Source organism: Salarias fasciatus (genome assembly GCF_902148845.1).
Source record: "Salarias fasciatus chromosome 7 unlocalized genomic scaffold, fSalaFa1.1 super_scaffold_4, whole genome shotgun sequence".
NCBI classification, from domain to species: Eukaryota; Metazoa; Chordata; class Actinopteri; order Blenniiformes; family Blenniidae; genus Salarias; species Salarias fasciatus.
Genome location: NW_021941229.1, coordinates 26,402,164 through 26,418,738, shown reverse-complemented (window position 1 = coordinate 26,418,738; position 16,575 = coordinate 26,402,164). Strand labels below are relative to the sequence as shown.

The 16,575-nt window shown below is 52.6% G+C and overlaps 2 protein-coding genes across 2 annotated transcripts in view; one reads left to right on the top strand and one right to left on the bottom strand.

Annotated features, from left to right (window-relative positions):
- Positions 1-383: 383 nt before the first annotated feature.
- On the bottom strand, positions 384-7,528 carry LOC115382637 (protein lin-54 homolog). Its single transcript, XM_030084455.1, is given in 13 exon segments — positions 384-1,266; positions 2,315-2,517; positions 2,651-2,788; positions 2,888-2,990; positions 3,088-3,159; positions 3,494-3,585; positions 3,671-3,868; positions 3,953-4,243; positions 4,325-4,480; positions 5,374-5,504; positions 5,587-5,698; positions 6,798-7,489; positions 7,492-7,528. Coding segments are annotated over 13 exon segments (2,427 nt in total). The 3' UTR covers positions 384-1,064.
- Positions 7,529-12,916: 5,388 nt separating this feature from the next.
- The window catches only part of LOC115382610 (transcription factor 7-like 1-B), an 8,629-nt gene continuing 4,970 nt past the window's right edge, over positions 12,917-16,575 (top strand). The window contains 4 exon segments of the mRNA XM_030084427.1: positions 12,917-12,941; positions 14,069-14,283; positions 15,775-15,844; positions 16,391-16,518. Coding sequence (XP_029940287.1) covers positions 12,917-12,941; positions 14,069-14,283; positions 15,775-15,844; positions 16,391-16,518 — 438 coding nt within the window.

The following is a 16,575-nucleotide window of genomic DNA, read 5'->3' as shown; positions in this document are numbered from 1 at the left end:
ATTTAGTCTAAATTAAATCACAATCTTTGACCTGTTTGAAAACGAAATTCAAATTCACACTCAAAAGAACAGAAAAGCTGTCAGGCTAAAATATATCCTCACATTACAGCCACATCCCACTTAAAAACACACCACCTTCTTCCTGACAGCTTCTGGATCAATCTGAAGCAGTTTTTAACCTGGTTTGATTATATTTCTGAACAGGTATTGATGAGGTTTCTAATTTGTGGATTGAAGAGGCCCGTTTCCATGGAGACAGAGTTGGAGTGTTTTCAGGCAAGTTTGAGTTGTGTCTTGGTTCAACTGACAGCTGATAGACGCAACAGCGCCGAACAGAACGCTTCTTATTCAACCCCAGAGAGTAAAACACACAGAGCCAGCAGCACAAGATCTCACAAATTTATCGAAAAACGAGATCAATCGCAGCTAATTAACAAAAAATGTCATTGATAGACTAATTATTTTTATTTTACACCTGGTGGCATCACCGCAGGAGTTAGAAACATGGAAATAAAAATAAAATATTCTGTTTCGGAGACAGAAAAACATGAGTAATAACAATGAGGAAATCTCAAAGAAGAAAGATGTGAACGTCACCTATTTATCTGAAAAACATCATCTCACGTTCACCTGATCGGGGCTGGGGGGGCCCGGGGGGGGGCGGATCCCCACCTCTGGAGACGAGAACAGGGTCCAGGTCAGAGCTAGCAGAAGGCTGTCGGCGAGAGTGGGCGTGTCCTTCGGTCAGAGAAGGGGGAGGGGCTTAACAATAACGTGATGTACAGGAAGCAGCCGACCGATGAAACGCCACTCGACGGCGGCGATGGCAGACGGACTGCTCCGTGTCCTCAGGTCCGGTCCCGCCAGCGCTCACCACCATTACAAAATAAATATCAAAAGATACACGTCCTGTCTACGGTAAGCAGGGACTGAGGTTACATAGAAATGATAGAAACCCAACAAAGAGAAGAAAAAAGGAGGAAAAAAGTCAGAACAAAGGAAAAGGTTCATCTTCAGTCCAGCAAGTGCTATCTGGAGGACGAGGAGCAGGAGGAGAAGCAGGTCTAGCAGCTCATGGAGGAGCAGTCTGCCTTCGCCTTCGCCGCCGAGCTGATGATCCTCATGAGGCAGTGTCCGAACTCCTCCAGGACGAGGCGCTCCGCCTCCGGCGCCGGGAGCTGCGCCTGCTCCGCCCGCTTGGCCTGCTCCAGCAGACACTCGCACGTGGCCTCCAGCACCTCCTTCGTCACGAAGGTGTACGGCAGCCTGCGGGGGACACCAGACGCCAAGCAGGCGGTTGGAAGGAGGCTGTGGCATCTCAGGGGGCGGGGCCAATCAAATCTGGAACCATCACTGCTTCATGAACCATGACGACCATAAAGGAGGATTTCCTTCTAACAAACACTAAACACACTAGCATGAGCCGAGGTTCTGGCTAGCAGGCGCCAGGTTCGCCAGGCTAACCGTCGGCAGGCGGGCGCCAGGTTTGCCAGGATAACCGTCAGCGGGCGAGCGCCAGGTTCGCCAGGCTAACCGTCAGCGGGCGGGCGCCAGGCTTGCCAGGCTAACCCTCAGGGGGCGGGCACCAAGTTCACGAGGTTAACCGTCAGCGGGCGGGGACCAAGTTCACGAGGCTAACCGTCAGGGGGCACCAGGTTCACGAGGCTAACCGTCAGCGGGCGCCAGGTTCACGAGGCTAACCGTCAGCGGGCGCCAGGTTCACGAGGCTAACCGTCAGCGGGTGCCAGGTTCACGAGGCTAACCGTCAGCGGGCGCCAGGTTCACGAGGCTAACCGTCAGCGGGCGCCAGGTTCACGAGGCTAACCGTCAGGGGGCACCAGGTTCGCCAGGCTAACCATCGGCAGGCGGGTGCCAGGTTTGCCAGGATAACCGTTGGCGGGCGAGCACCAGGCTCACCAGGCTAACCGTTGGCGGGCGGGCGCCAGGTTTACAAGGCTAACCGTCAGCGGGCGGGCGCCAGGTTTACAAGGCTAACCGTCAGCGGGCGGGCGCCAGGCTCACCAGGCTAACCCTCAGGGGGCGGGCGCCAAGTTCACGAGGCTAACCGTCAGCGGGCACCAGGTTCACGAGGCTAACCGTCAGCGGGCGGGCGCCAGGTTCGCCAGGCTAACCGTCAGCGGGCGGGCGCCAGGTTCGCCAGGCTAACCGTCAGCGGGCGGGCGCCAGGTTCGCCAGGCTAACCGTCAGCAGTCGTTCGGGTCAGAAGGCTAACTGTTAGCAGCTCTTCGGTGTTGGAGGCTAGCCATTAGCGCTGTCGTGTTGTGCACGTTGACCAGCCGTTCCCGTGACTCACCTGCCCCCCCCGCTGGACACGACGGGCGCGGTCCTCATCAGCAGGTCGGAGATTTGAGACGACAGCTTGGTTTTCGCCGCCGTCTGCTGCTGAACTCGAACCTCGGCGGCGTCGGCCAGATGCATCAAGGTCTTCCTCTCTGGACTCTCCTCGAAGTTCTTACAGCCCACACACTTACAGATGGACGAGCACATGATCTTCGCCTGCACACACACACGCAGGCACACACACACAGCAGGGACAGTTACTTCAAAATGTAGAGGATTTGAATACAGTTGATTGAGAATACAGAGGTGTGTGTGTGTGTGTGTGTGAGTGTCTGTGTGTGTGTGAGACCTCGTAGCACTCGCAGTAGTTCTTCAGACAGCCCGATCGTTTACAGTTGCATCCCTTGCTGTGCCGACGGTCCGACTCGCCTTCTTTTCCTTTTCCGATCTTCGGTTTGAAAGCTTCAGGATTTCTGTCCAAACACGTCTGCACACACACACACACACACATTTTCACTGAGTGTCAGCCTGGCAGCGAGACAGCCCCCCCCCCCCCCCCCCCCCCCCCCCCCAGATCCCCGCCCACCTTGATGGCCTTCATGCGCTCCGTCTCGTGCTCCAGGTTGTTGAAGCAGTTGTTGCAGTTGCAGTTGTTGCAGAACTCTCCGTTGGCGAAGCAGTCGCAGTACCTGAGGAGCCACACATCCGGGACGTGAGCGGGTTCTCTGGGGGGGGGGAGGGGGGGGGGGGGGTCTCACACAGGATCACTCAGGACGCGGTACTCACAGCTTCAGACACTGAGACTTGGTGCAGTTACAGGGTTTCCTGGGTCTGGATGAGGCTTCAGCAGCCGGGAGCCTGTCAGCAAGAACACTTCATGAAACCACCGGAGAACCACAGAGAACCAGAGAGAACCAGAGAGAACCAGAGAGAACCAGACAGAACCAGAGAACCAGACAGAACTAGAGAGAACCAGACAGAACCAGAGAACCAGACAGAACCAGAGAACCAGAAAGAACCAGTGGTCTCTGAACGGTCCACACAGAGAGAACTAGACTGATTCTTCACTGATTTTTTTCACCGATTCTGTTCAAACAGGAACTAAAACTCCGCAGCTGTTCTACAGGTATGAAGAGCAGAACGCAGGAGGTTCAACAGGAAGGGCTGAATGATCACATCAATCGGTTCTGACCCGTTGACCGGCAGCCTGGCCTGGGTCTGGATCCCCGGGGCCGCCGGGAAACCGGAGCTGCTGGCGAGCGTGACGAACGGAGACTGTTGGAGCTGCAGAGAACCAGAGCAGAGGAACCTTCAGCCCGAGGGGTTCTGGATCTACGGGAACCAGCCGGCCGGACGGACGGACTCCCACCTGCGTGACGTACTGCGCCGGCACCACGGCGTAGCCCACATTCCCCGTCCCGGGCGCCGGCGCCAGCACGGTGCCCGGCGGCAGGTTGGCGAAGTTGGGCTGGATCTGCGGCAGCGGCGTCGCCGGCATGATGAGGCGCTGCTGGGTCTGCGCGGCGCTCACCACCTGCGGCGCAGAACCCAGCGGCTTGGGCGCCACCTGCAGGCGGCGGAGAGACCAGGAGGTGAGCGCAGGTCCGGGTCCGTGTCCGGGTCCGAGTCCGAGTTAGGGGGCGGGACTCACCTGCTTGACGGTCTGCGCCGGGACGATGGGGACCGACATCCGGACCGGTCCTGCGCTCACCACCATGGGCTTGGAGCTGGTGCTGGCTCCGCTGGTTCCGGCGGCCCCCCCCGTTCCGCCGGTTCCCCCCGTGCTGCTGGCGGTGCTCGCCGTGACCAGCCTCACGTAGTGGAACCTGCTTCCCGGGACCTGGATCTGCTGCACGTTGGGCTGAGCGGCCAGGGGGATGATGGCCTTGAACTGGGACCCCCCGACGCTGCCCACCGCCACCGACTGCCCCGGTTTGACAGCCTGGAGGGGGGCAGAAGGAGAGACATGAGTGTGGACTCCCACGGCGGCCCCCTCCCCCCTCCCCCGGCGGACCCGCCCGACCTGCGCCGACGTCTGGCTGGTCTGGACCTTCACCGGAGAGCCGGAGGCGGACTGCTGGACCGTGAGGATCTGCTGGCCCAGCGCCACGTTCACCGGCAGAGTCACCGACTTCTGGGAGGCGTTGGAGGTGGGCGAGGCCACCGAGACCACCGTCACCTGCAGGGGGCGTAGCAGAGGACTCAGACTGCGGGGTTCTCCTCTCAGGACCGGCGATTCGGGTTCCACCTCATCTGTTCTAACTTTAACAGTATGATAATGAGGAAAGGTCAGGACAGGAAAGGTTTCGGACAGACCGTTACCACGGCAACCACTCACCTGACTATGCATCGTTTTTGTATTTTCATGAGAAAAAAAAAAGTTTTGCGTTCAGACCAAAACATTTCAAGTTGAGACACAGAGCATTTTCAAAAAGTTGCCTTTCCCCATTTCCATGGAGACGGAGGAGTGGTGTTTAAAAAATGACATTTCCCGAGTTTCCATGGAGACGAAGCAGCGTTAATAAAAAGTTATGTTTCCCCTCGTTTCCACGGAGATGGAGGAGCAGTGTTACTTTTTCCCCGTTTCCATAGAGACGGCGTAGTGTTGTCAAAAACCAGAGGTGTCAAGAAAGTACTTTCCCGTGCCATGTTTTCCATGTACCCCGTCAGTTCTGGAAGAGCTGGGCTGATCCTGATCACCTGGGCCCAGAACTGTTTGTTGCAGGTGATTGAAATCAGCCCAGCCCTTTGTTAACTGACTGGGCACAACAAAAACATGGCATGGGAAAGTACTTTCTTGACACCTCTGTCAAAAACTTACTTTTCTGCTGTTTCCATGGAGACGGAGGAGTAGCATCAAAAAGTTAGTTTTACCCCCGTTTCCATGGAGACAGAGGAGTAGTGCTGTCAAAAAGTTACTTTTGCCTCCATCTCCAAGGAGACGGAGGAGTAGCGTTGTCAAAAGTTACTTCTCCCCCGTTTCCATAGAGACGGAGTAGCGGTGTTTTCCAAACCCCTGGAGTGAGGCGGAGTGAGGCGGAGAGAGGCGGAGTGAGGCGGAGTGAGGCGGACCTTGCTGGGGCTCTTGAGCGGGGAGATGGCGATCTTCTTGCCCGGGAGGCTCTGCAGGCTGGTGCTGTGGGGCTCAGACAGGGTGATGGTCCTGGGGGGGACCACCGGGGACGTCTGGGTCAGGACCCGGCCTGTGGAGACGGGGAGGAGGAGTGAGGGGGCGCGGGGCGGGGTGGGGGCGGGGTTACAGGAGGGCGGGGGCGGGGCTCTGACCTGTGATGACCGAAGGGACCGACGTCTGAGGACTCAGACCTTTACTGTTCACCGTTTTAGCGATGATCAACTTGATCGGAGCGGCGGAGAAAGTCGGGTTTTTCTTGGCGATCTGACGAGAAACGAGAATAAAATCATATGAACTGATTTAAAGGAAACATATCTTTTTAGGGGGTCACACCGAGTCTGTTCACTGTTGAACAACCTAAATATAGACTTTTACTTTCATCTCAAGGAGGAGCAGTGGAACCAGGAAGAACCGGAGCTCAGCTCAGAGCATCATGGGAAATTCAACCAAGATGAAACAACGCAACAAGGAAGAAGTGAAGAAGTGAAGACCTTCTGGAGGATGTCTGTACTGCTGTAGTGTTAGCATTAGCTTAGCTGTCACCACTGTGTGAGTCTAATGATGCTCTATAATCTGGATGAAGAGGAGGAAGATGCTCTATAATCTGGATGAAGAGGAGGAAGATGCTCTATAATCTGGATGAAGAGGAGGAAGATGCTCTATAATCTGGATGAAGAGGAGGAAGATGCTCTATAATCTGGATGAAGAGGAGGAAGATGCTCTATAATCTTGATGAAGAGGAGGAAGATGCTCTATAATCTGGTGTTAGAGGAGGAAGATGCTCTATAATCTGGATGAAGAGGAGGAAGATGCTCTATAATCTGGATGAAGAGGAGGAAGATGCTCTATAATCTGGATGAAGAGGAGGAAGATGCTCTATAATCTGGATGAAGAGGAGGAAGATGCTCTATAATCTGGATGAAGAGGAGGAAGATGCTCTATAATCTGGATGAAGAGGAGGAAGATGCTCTATAATCTGGTGTTAGAGGAGGAAGATTGCTCTATAATCTGATGAAGAGGAGGAAGATGCTCTATAATCTGGATGAAGAGGAGGAAGATGCTCTATAATCTGGATGAAGAGGAGGAAGATGCTCTATAATCTGGTGTTAGAGGAGGAAGATGCTCTATAATCTGGATGAAGAGGAGGAAGATGCTCTATAATCTGGATGAAGAGGAGGAAGATGCTCTATAATCTGGATGAAGAGGAGGAGATGCTCTATAATCTGGATGAAGAGGAGGAAGATGCTCTATAATCTGGTGTTAGAGGAGGAAGATGCTCTATAATCTGGATGAAGAGGAGGAAGATGCTCTATAATCTGGTTAGTTAACAGTCACCACTGGTTAAAGTGACCCGCTGCCTCACCTGTACGGTCTTGAGCTGCTGGGCCTGTAACGTGGGCAGCTGGTTGGCGGCGCCGCTCACCGCGGGCTTCTGCTCGGCCCGCCCTCCGATGGTGACCACCTTGAACTGCGGCGTGGGAGACTTGGGCTCCCCCGGGGCCTGGGCGCCGCCGGGCTTGGCGCCGCCGGGCTTGGCGCCGGCGTGCGGCAGCTGCAGCACGATGGGCTGGCCCGGCTTCCCGATGGTCGTGACCAGCAGCTTCTGTCCGTCCTGCTTCAGGACCTGCGGCGCCGCGCCGGCCGCCTTGGCCGCCTCGGTGGCCTGAGCCACCTTGTTGAGGATGATCTGGTGGTTGGCGGCGGAGATGGTGAAGGGCGCCGTGAGCTTCTGCAGCCCGCTGGTGGTGATGCTGGTGCCGGTCACGCTGTCCGTGGTCCTGGTGGTGGCGGTGGACGTGGCCAGGGCGGGCTTGAGGGTGAGGAGGGGCGACGGCGTGCCGGAGATGGAGATGGACAGCTGCCTGCCGGGGCTGAGGCTGAGCGCCGACTCCGCCGGCGCCGTCAGAGTCTGTCCCGGGGCGCCGTCCCCGGAACACAGGCGCAGAGAGTCTGTGGGCGTGTCCGTTTCCATGGGGACCGAGGCGTCGCCGCCGCCGCCGCCGTCAGGCTGGGAGTGAGGGACGTCCTCGATGGCCTCCGTGTCCATGATCTCTCAGGAAGGAGGCTGTTGAGCTCCGGGGAAACCACGTCCATGTCTGCAGACGTCCAGCTCCTCGTCACTGCTGGAGGAGCAACACCGTCACGCTACACCGATCACGCCATCTCTCAGCACGCACGCCACAGCGCGCGCACCGAGAAGACCTGGAACCAACTGATTACAAGTCAAAGATAATACTGTAATTCATACCGTCACTGTGATTCCTTTGATTAAAGCAAGTTCATTCCAGTAACTTCAGCATTTCTAAGTATACTTTAAGGAAAAAAGTCCTAAAATATTACTGACTTCACTTTAGTTACTTCATTACATGAAGCTAAAAGTAATGAGAGCAGCGGTAAAGAACTCAAATACTCCATGTAATTACAGAAACTTAAGGAATTACACCTCGTTACTTGAGTCTGACAAAAACAAACTTCAGCTCCCACGTGACCAGTCCACCTGAGCGCGGTGGTCACGTGACCCGGCGTGCGGGGGTCAGACAGCTGATCCCGGGTTAAGCCGCCGGGCCTCCGCTCGCCTCCGGCGGAGGTTTTACAGGGCCCCCGCCGCACGAGGCAGGCTGGAACAGCCCCCCGGTGCTGCTGCCCGGTGGAAGGGGGCTCCTGCCCGGCCGCGCTTCTATTTCAGGCCGGGGTTGGATTTCGAAAGATCCGCCATTTTCACCCCGTCATCAGCTCGGTTAGCTTCCCGGCTAACGGCGCCGGAGGACGGACACGGGTGAAAATCCTCCCAACCCCCCGGCCGGGACGAGACTCTCCCCCGCAAACATTCACCGCAAAACCCCGCAGCTCCGGATCGAACCGCGGGCCCGCGGCCCCAGAAAGCGCCCCTTTAACGGGAGCGTGAGGACGTAAACAGTGCGAGGCTCCACGGCTCCCCTGTCAGTGCAGGAACCCACAACCCGACTCACAGCCCACCTGGGTTAGAGATACTAGTTACTGTAACACAACTAGTCCCAACCCTCGGCTGGATGCATTAAAACGAGCGGATTAAGTAGTACTCACGTGTCATGTGTGGATGTTTTACTAGGCTAAATGACACTATGACACTAATTAATCTAAATCCCAGTTTTTATATGATCTGGGAAAATCCAAAAAGAGTGGATTATAATCACATTATAGCCGTGAAAGCTAAGATCTGAAACATTTGCATGTGTCTAAATAAAAACACATGTAAACAGTTCACTAGTTACCACAGCACAGCTGGTTATAAATGTCATACAACTTTGTAGTCATTCTTATTTAGACACGTGATTATCTCCAGATGTTATTATAACATGATTTTAATCCACTCTTCTGCGTGTAAAAAGCACATTTTCTCCACTTTAATCCAGTTCTCCCTGGTTTAAAAAGTTATCCACACACAGCGCAGGGTCACTGTGTTTGCAGACCAAATATTTGTCTTAAAAAAGCAGCTTTTATCTTGTTTTGTTTTGTTTTAGCTTCACCAGCTCGTCAAAACAACTAAGCCAGTCTTTAGTTACTGTTAAGGTCTGTCCTGAACACGCAGGAGGCTGTAGCGGGACTTATCTGGTTCTGGCGCTGCTCTCTGGTTCCAACTAGAACCACGACCAGAACCTCATCCTCATCATCTTCATCCTCAAACTGTACTAGCAAACTTGCTGAGGTTGCTAACCCGAGCTAGCTAGCACAACATTATATGTGCTCCGGTCTGGGAGAGCGCGCGGCTCTCCGCGGACTCTCCCGCCCGGCTCCGGTGCGTCGGGGCCCGGGAGAGGCGCCGACGTGCGGCCGAGCTTACCCGAGATTGGGCCGCCGCGCTGCGCTTCCAGAGAAAACCGAGGAGAGGAAAAGGTGATTGTTCAAAATACCGCGCCGAGCGCCATTCCTGCCTGACATTTCACAGGCCGGCCACGCCCTCCGCGCCCCGCGTCACCGTGACGTCACTCTTAAAGGAGCCGCAGCACCGTCAGCGGCAGCGGCGGGGCCCAACGTGCGGGCCGCGGCCCTCTGCTGGGCCAGCAAGCCAAGGGGCATCCTATGGTGGAACTTTTTGAAAAAGCTGCAGCTGCAATGCAGACAGAGGACTGTCCTTCCTTCCTGTGGCCAGAAAACACTGTACCAACAGTGTTTCATGTGCTTTTTTTAATTTAATCTTTTCTGTGCTTTAATCAGCCTGGTATATATATTTAATTCTACTCTTGTGTTTTTGATGTTCGACTTTATTTCTGTCTATCCTGTGTTGATCAATGCTTAAAGGAACTTCCCTCTGGGAATAATAAAATATTCTCTTGTAAATGTCCAAACTGCTGAAAAAACAAGGATGAAACTCCTAAAATCAGACAAAAAAAATTGTCAGAAATATATTGAAATGTTGGCATCTTAAGCTGTTTCTAAAACTTCTTTAAAAAAAAGTTTAAACACCTCAACTTCTTTAAAAAATTTCCATTTTCCTTTTTCCAATTCCATACTGGGAAAAAAACTCACACTGGATGGCGAGTCTGATCCTCGGTGGGAAAAAGAAGTCAGCACCGTTGGAAGTAGAATATTAAGAAAAAAAACTCTCCTTCTATCAAGATGCTTCTGTCACAGTGAAAATAAAGAACTGCAAACAGGCTGTGACTAAATACTCTCACAGAACAGTTTTGAAACCCCATTTCACACAAACATTAAAAAACTGGAACAATCAGCAGAAGAGATTTCAGTGATCTTCAGAAGGACGACTGATCCACAGACATGAATCCTTCATGTAAAGACGAGTCAGGGCCGCTCGCTTGTTTCCTTTCACACTGTCTCCTTGATGAGGCTGATTTTAACTTTGGTTTTACTTTAATTTGATTAAATAAGCAACAGATCAGATTTCGCCGACAGTCTCTTGGATTTCTCTGCATGTTACAGTTTTACACACAAAGATACGACCTGCTCTGCTGTTACGAATATTGATGTGATTCAACTTCCCTCCAGCTCCTGGTGGTTTAGAAAAGATGGACGGTTCAGCACATTTTAGCTCTACTAATAAAATGACCTTTTGCAGCAAGAACTAAAAAATATGGTCATGATTTCACAGTGAGGATGAATCATGAATGCTGAAGGTGAGGTTCGCTCGATTGAGGCCGAAAGCTTCACAGTTTTGCATGTTGTGTGAAACTACCAGTCTTTAAACCCGTCATCCAAAACATTCTTAAAGTGAGAAGTTAGTCTCGTTCTTAAAATATGAATATCTTATTTTGGAATTTCAGCCAAACCCTTGTTACCTTGTAACTGGTAAAAGTAGCTCAAGATGAGCTGAAATATGAGAAATGGTTCGACTGTAGTTCTTAAAATAAGGTAAAAACTGTGTGAAAAGTCTTATTTTCCTTTCTTGAAAATGACTTTTTGCAGTGTGGCGTCTATATCACTTCCGTAAACGGCGTCCTCGGCGTGACCGAGCGCCAACCTCCGCTCGTAAAACCACGAAGATAATGCTGAAGTGCGAAAAGGCTGTAATTCCGGGAAATTCCAGCAGGGGGCGATGATGCTGCTTTCAAAAAGAGCCCGTCTCATTGGAACCCCGTCAAAATGCTGATTTTTAGAGTGTAACTAAACAATAAAGCGCCTGGTCTCAGAACATTCTGGTCTCTATCACCAGTTTCTGTACCGAGTCGTCTGGACCAGACTCTGATTTCATATAAATGATCGATTTGATTTTAGGAGTTGGGAGTTTTGCATGAATCGCCCTTTCACAGCTCCTCCTCTGTCCACGTGATGCGGGACCAATCACATTTACACCCGGTTTTCAAATATCAACATGGAGACGTCCTGCTGGACCGCTGAAGTCTTCAGAACGGGATTCCTGAAGGCTGTGGGCGAAGACGAAGAGAGACGAGAGAGAGAGAGAGAGAGAGAGAGAGAGAGAGAGAGGAGAGAGAGAGAGAGAGAGAGAGAGAGAGAGAGAGAGAGAGGAGAGAGAGAGAGAGAGAGAGAGAGAGAGAGCGCAGACGGCCTTCTGAAGCCGAGACTGGAACAGGCCGATTAAGGAATGACAACAGTCAGCTCTGGAAGAAACAGATGCCTGGATCGATTTCCCAGCGTCGGTCCCAGTCACCATGTAGACTTATATCTATCGACTGGTCTCTTCTGGAAGAGGTTGATGCTTCTGCGATCGCTGTGGGGAAAACGCCTTCAATCTGATCTCTAATACTGAGAATTTCATGGGAACTTGAAACGGTCTTCGAGCTACAGGTCGGTTTGTGTTTGGTAAAAGTTTCACACATTATTGAGACGTTCCTCATTTCACTTTTCAAATTTAGGATTTCTGATTAAAAATCCAGAGAGATGACGCAGATTATTAATTTCATCTCTTCCCATCAAAAGTTTGGGCGGCCCTTTAACTCTGCCTGAGAAGAGAACCTCAGCCAGTGTGTGTGTTACTGTAGGCGACTGCCTCACAGTCAGTGATGGAAAAACATGGAAAAGGAAACGAGACGGAACGTCTGCTGTCCCGTCGTCCCATCGTCTCATTTGGCATGAAGACTGGAGAGTGAGCGAGAGGAAAGGCTTTGAATGCTGATGCGCTCAGAGGATGAAAGAGGACGACCACGATAACAGTGGTTTAACAGTTTGTTTAGAAATATCAAACAGCAAAAAATTCTGACATTTTTAAAACTTTAAAACTCAAGTAAAATGATACATTTTCACTCAGAACAAGTTTAAAAAACCAGGTCAGATTTTGAACTTTTGCAGTGCAGGAAGAGTGAGAGGTAGTTTGACGAGGACCAGATGAAACGGAGCCAAAACGCTTCTTTGCGTCGCGTTATTGATTGTATGACCAGTGGATCGTGTCGGATTGTAGAAGTCTCAGATCAACACCTGAGTGGATCCACTTCATGACCCGCTGAGGACGGCGGAGTTCATTCTGCTCACGCACTTCCTCCTACGCAGAGTCACGTAGCGACCTGATCAGGAAGCAGGGAGGAGGAATTCAGAAAGTCAGAACCAAATAAAGACACAGGATCCTGCTGGCCTCCTCTCTGGCTCCACAAACAGAAAACTAACCAATCTGGACCGAAGCTTCTGGACGCTGCGAGACGGAGCCATCAAGAAGAAACGGGTACTGAAGGACATGCTGGACCGGAGGACACGTCCCTGTGCTCCCTCTGGACGTCCTGCTCAAACAGAGACTGTAGGGACTCTGCAAAGGCAAAAAAACAACATTACAGCAAAAACATGAATAACTTGAATTCAGGTTTCACATCTGAGAAGGATGGAAGCAGCTTCTGTCGATCTGCAGGCGGTGATTCCGTCTCAATCGATCAAACGACAGAAACGATCACACACACACACACGCACACACACACACACACACACACACACACACACACACACACCGTGGACAGTCCATACGGACACTGACAGCGTCTGACCCTGACCGGGTCTGTTGATGGTCACGATCAGAGTCTTGACGGCGTCTCTACTAAAAGAACAATGAAGTCATTGAATCTGGTTCAGTGTGAGGAGAGAAAGGCAGAAAATTATTGACAAATTGAGAAAATAAAGTGACAAAGATCCGGCTCAATAGTAAAAAAACAAAAAAAAAAGCATGAACATTACGTGAACATTCACATATTTGAATTTTGACATCGACCATCTTGGATTGTTCTAGAATGTTGCTATAAGTAGAAACACAAGAAGAAGGAAAAATACGAATTAATGTTGCAGAACTGTCTGTCTGTGTGTGGTGTGTCTGTTCTGACATGTACAGAGTGTTGCTCCAGTTTCGGGTCTTGAGCTCAGGATTGAATGAGACTCTTCCTCCATCCAGTTCTTCCTCTCACTTTTTCTTCTGTAACTTCTCCTCCCCTCCTCCTCCCTCCTTCCTCTTCCTCCTCCTCTTTCCTCCTCCAACCTGTTGTGTTGTGATCAGCTCCTCTCAGCTGATCCCAGGTCAGTGCAGACCTCCCTCCTCCTCCTCCTCCTCCCCTCCTCCTCCTCCAGACTCCCTCTGCTCCTCCTCCCGGCTGCTCCCCAGTCGTCTCCCGGCTCTCGGCAGCTCAGCGGCGGCTCGGCCAGTGTGTGTCTCCCCGCTCCGGACAGCCTCGGGTCGGGCGTTGAGCGCGCGGCGCCTCGGCGGAGCGATGCCCGCCGCAGAGAGCTCCACTCCGGCTGCGCTCCTCGCTCGGCTCGGGCCTCCTCCGCCTCCGCAGTAGTTTCAGCCCGGAGGAGGACGCCAACTTTTCCCTGGACGCTCGCGCGGGTTTGCAGCGCCTGCGGCCGCCCGCCGCTCCTGTTTTTGCGGGTTTTAAAGACTTTTTGCGTCTTGTTTTCGGTTCGTGCGGCGTTCACGGACTCGCGGAGGTTTCCCACACTTCTGGAATTCGACGCCAGAAGCTGAAGCGTCCGGGTCCGTGAACGCACCAGGTAACCACAGCTAGCCTGCTAGCCTTGTTTTTTTTTTTTTTTTAAATCAGTTTTCGGAGTTTTCTTCATTAAAAGAGGAGGAAAGAGGCTCCGGGCGCAGCGGGCTCCGGCCCAGGGACCTGGACCGCACCGCCGCCCCCAGCTGCACACTTTCCGGGCCGCTTTCTGTCCCGTTTTTCGCGGTTTCTGCTCCACAAAGTGCCTCCAGCCCGGGCTGAGTCCGCGGCGGCCGAACATGCCGCGGCTCGGCCGGGGGACGGAGGGGAGCCGCCGGGGACGGAGCGGACGACCTGGGGGCGAGCGACGAGCTGATCGCCTTTAAGGACGAGGGGGAGCAGGAGGAGGAGAGGGGGCGCGGCGGGGGGCGAGACCTGGACGATGTCAAGTCCCTGGTCAACGAGTCCGAGGCCAACAACAGCGGCTCCGAGACGGAGGTGAGGGGACCCGGGGACCGGGAGGGGGGTGGGGGGGTTCTCCGGGGGAAGGCGACTGGTGGGGCTCCCTACGGGGTTCTTCCTCCTGGGGGGGGGGGGGGGGTCCTCCTCTGTGGTGGGGTTCTCTTCCTCTGTGGTGGGGTTCCTCTTCTCTGTGGTGGGGTTCTTCTCCTCTGTGGTGGGGTTCCTCTTCCTCTGTGGTGGGGTTCTTCTCTGTGGTGGGTTCTTCTTCCTCTGTGGTGTGGTTCTTCTTCTGTGGGGTTCTTCTTCCTCTGTGGTGGGGTTCTTCTTCCTCTGTGGTGGGGTTCTTCTTCCTCTGTGGTGGGGTTCTTTTCCTCTGTGGTGGGGTTTTCTTCTGTGGTGGGGTTCTTCTTCTGTGGTGGGGTTCTTCATCCTCTGTGGTGGGGTTCTTCTTCCTCTGGTGGGGTTCTTCTTCTGTGGTGGGGTTCTTCTTCCTCTGTGGTGGGGTTCTTCTTCTTCTGTGGTGGGGTTCTTCATCCTCTGTGGTGGGGTTCTCTTCTGTGGTGGGGTTCTTCATCCTCTGTGGTGGGGTTCTTCTTCTGTGGTGGGGTTCTTCTTCCTCTGTGGTGGGGTCTTCTCTTCTGTGGTGGGGTTCTTCATCCTCTGTGGTGGGGTTCTTCTTCTGTGGGGTTCTTCATCCTCTGTGGTGGGGTCTTCTTGTGGTGGGGTTCTTCTTCCTCTGTGGTGGGGTTCTTCTTCTTCTGTGGTGGGGTTCTTCATCCTCTGTGGTGGGGTTCTTCTTCTGTGGTGGGGTTCTTCTTCTGTGGTGGGTTCTTCTTTCTGTGGTGGGGTTCTTCCTCTGTGTGGGGTTCTTCTTCCTCTGTGGTGGGGTCTTCTTCCTCTGTGGTGGGGTTCTTCTTCTGTGGGGGGTTTTCTTCTGTGGTGGGTTCTTCATCCTCTGTGGTGGGGTTCTTCTTCTTCTGTGGTGGGGTTCTTCTCTCTGTGGTGGGGTTCTTCTTCCTCTGTGGTGGGGTTCTTCCTCTGTGGTGGGGTTCTTCTTCCTCTGTGGTGGGGTTCTTCTTCTGTGGTGGGTTTTCTTCCTCTGTGGTGGGGTTCTTCTTCTGTGGTGGGGTTCTTCATCCTCTGTGGGGGGTTGTTCTTCTGGGGGGTTCTCATCCTCTGTGGGGGTTCTTCTGTGGTGGGGTTCTTCTTCCTCTGTGGTGGGGTTCTTCTTCTTCTGTGGTGGGGTTCTTCATCCTCTGTGGTGGGGTTCTTCTTCTGTGGTGGGGTTCTTCTTCCTCTGTGGTGGGGTTCTTCTTCTTCTGTGGTGGGGTTCTTCTTCCTCTGTGGTGGGGTTCTTCATCCTCTGTGGTGGGGTTCTTCTTCCTCCGTGGTGGGATTCTTCTTCTTCTGTGGTGGGATTCTTCTTCTTCTGTGGTGGGGTTCTTCTTCTGTGGTGGGGTTCCTCCTATGGTTCTCCTCCTGATGGTCCTCCTCTCCCTTGTCCTGACCGCTGGTTGTGTTCTGCAGGCGGACCACAGGACCAGATCCGGGTCAGAACTTGAGGGTAGAACCAGTCAGAACCAGCTTCTTCAGCAAGGTACGGAACAGGTGGAGCCACCTGCTTCCAGTTTATCACACTTTCAGTCTTTAATGTTACTAGTATTTTTATTAATACTTTGCATTATGATTTGTTTTCTATATATCCCATTATGCTCTTGAAATTTATTGCATTTTGAATGTTTGAAAAAAAAAATTACATTTTAATAAATTTGGAGTAATATTTTTGTCTCTGTGTTTCTAAGTGCACTTCGTCCCTGTGTTCACATCGTTCTACATCAGAGTGATTTGACACTTTGGTTGTTGTTCTTCAGTCCAGCCTAAAGCTTTGGATTAGCTTCTCATTTGTTGTGTTTCTCGTACGACTCCGACTCGCTGCAGCTGCTTCCTCTCCTCAGTTTTTACCAAGTTACAGTTTGAGGTTTATTCTCAAGTCAATCCAGTGTTTTCGGTTCAGTTTGAGTTTTTAGCTCCAGTCGGTTAATTTCTTCACCGACATGTTGAAGTTTATTCGATCATTGGTGAAGGTGATGATGATGATGATGATGATGATGATGATGATGATGACGATGACCTTGTCTCTCAGCTGTGAGGAAGCAGCAGCATGGAGGACTCTTCCAGCCGTCTCCCTACCTCGGTTATCCCTTCTTCATGATTCCAGACATCGGGAATCTGTGCGGTCCGTACGGAGCGCTGACGGCGAGCGGCCGCACGGTGAGAGAAACACACACACACACACACACACCACACACACACACACACACACACACA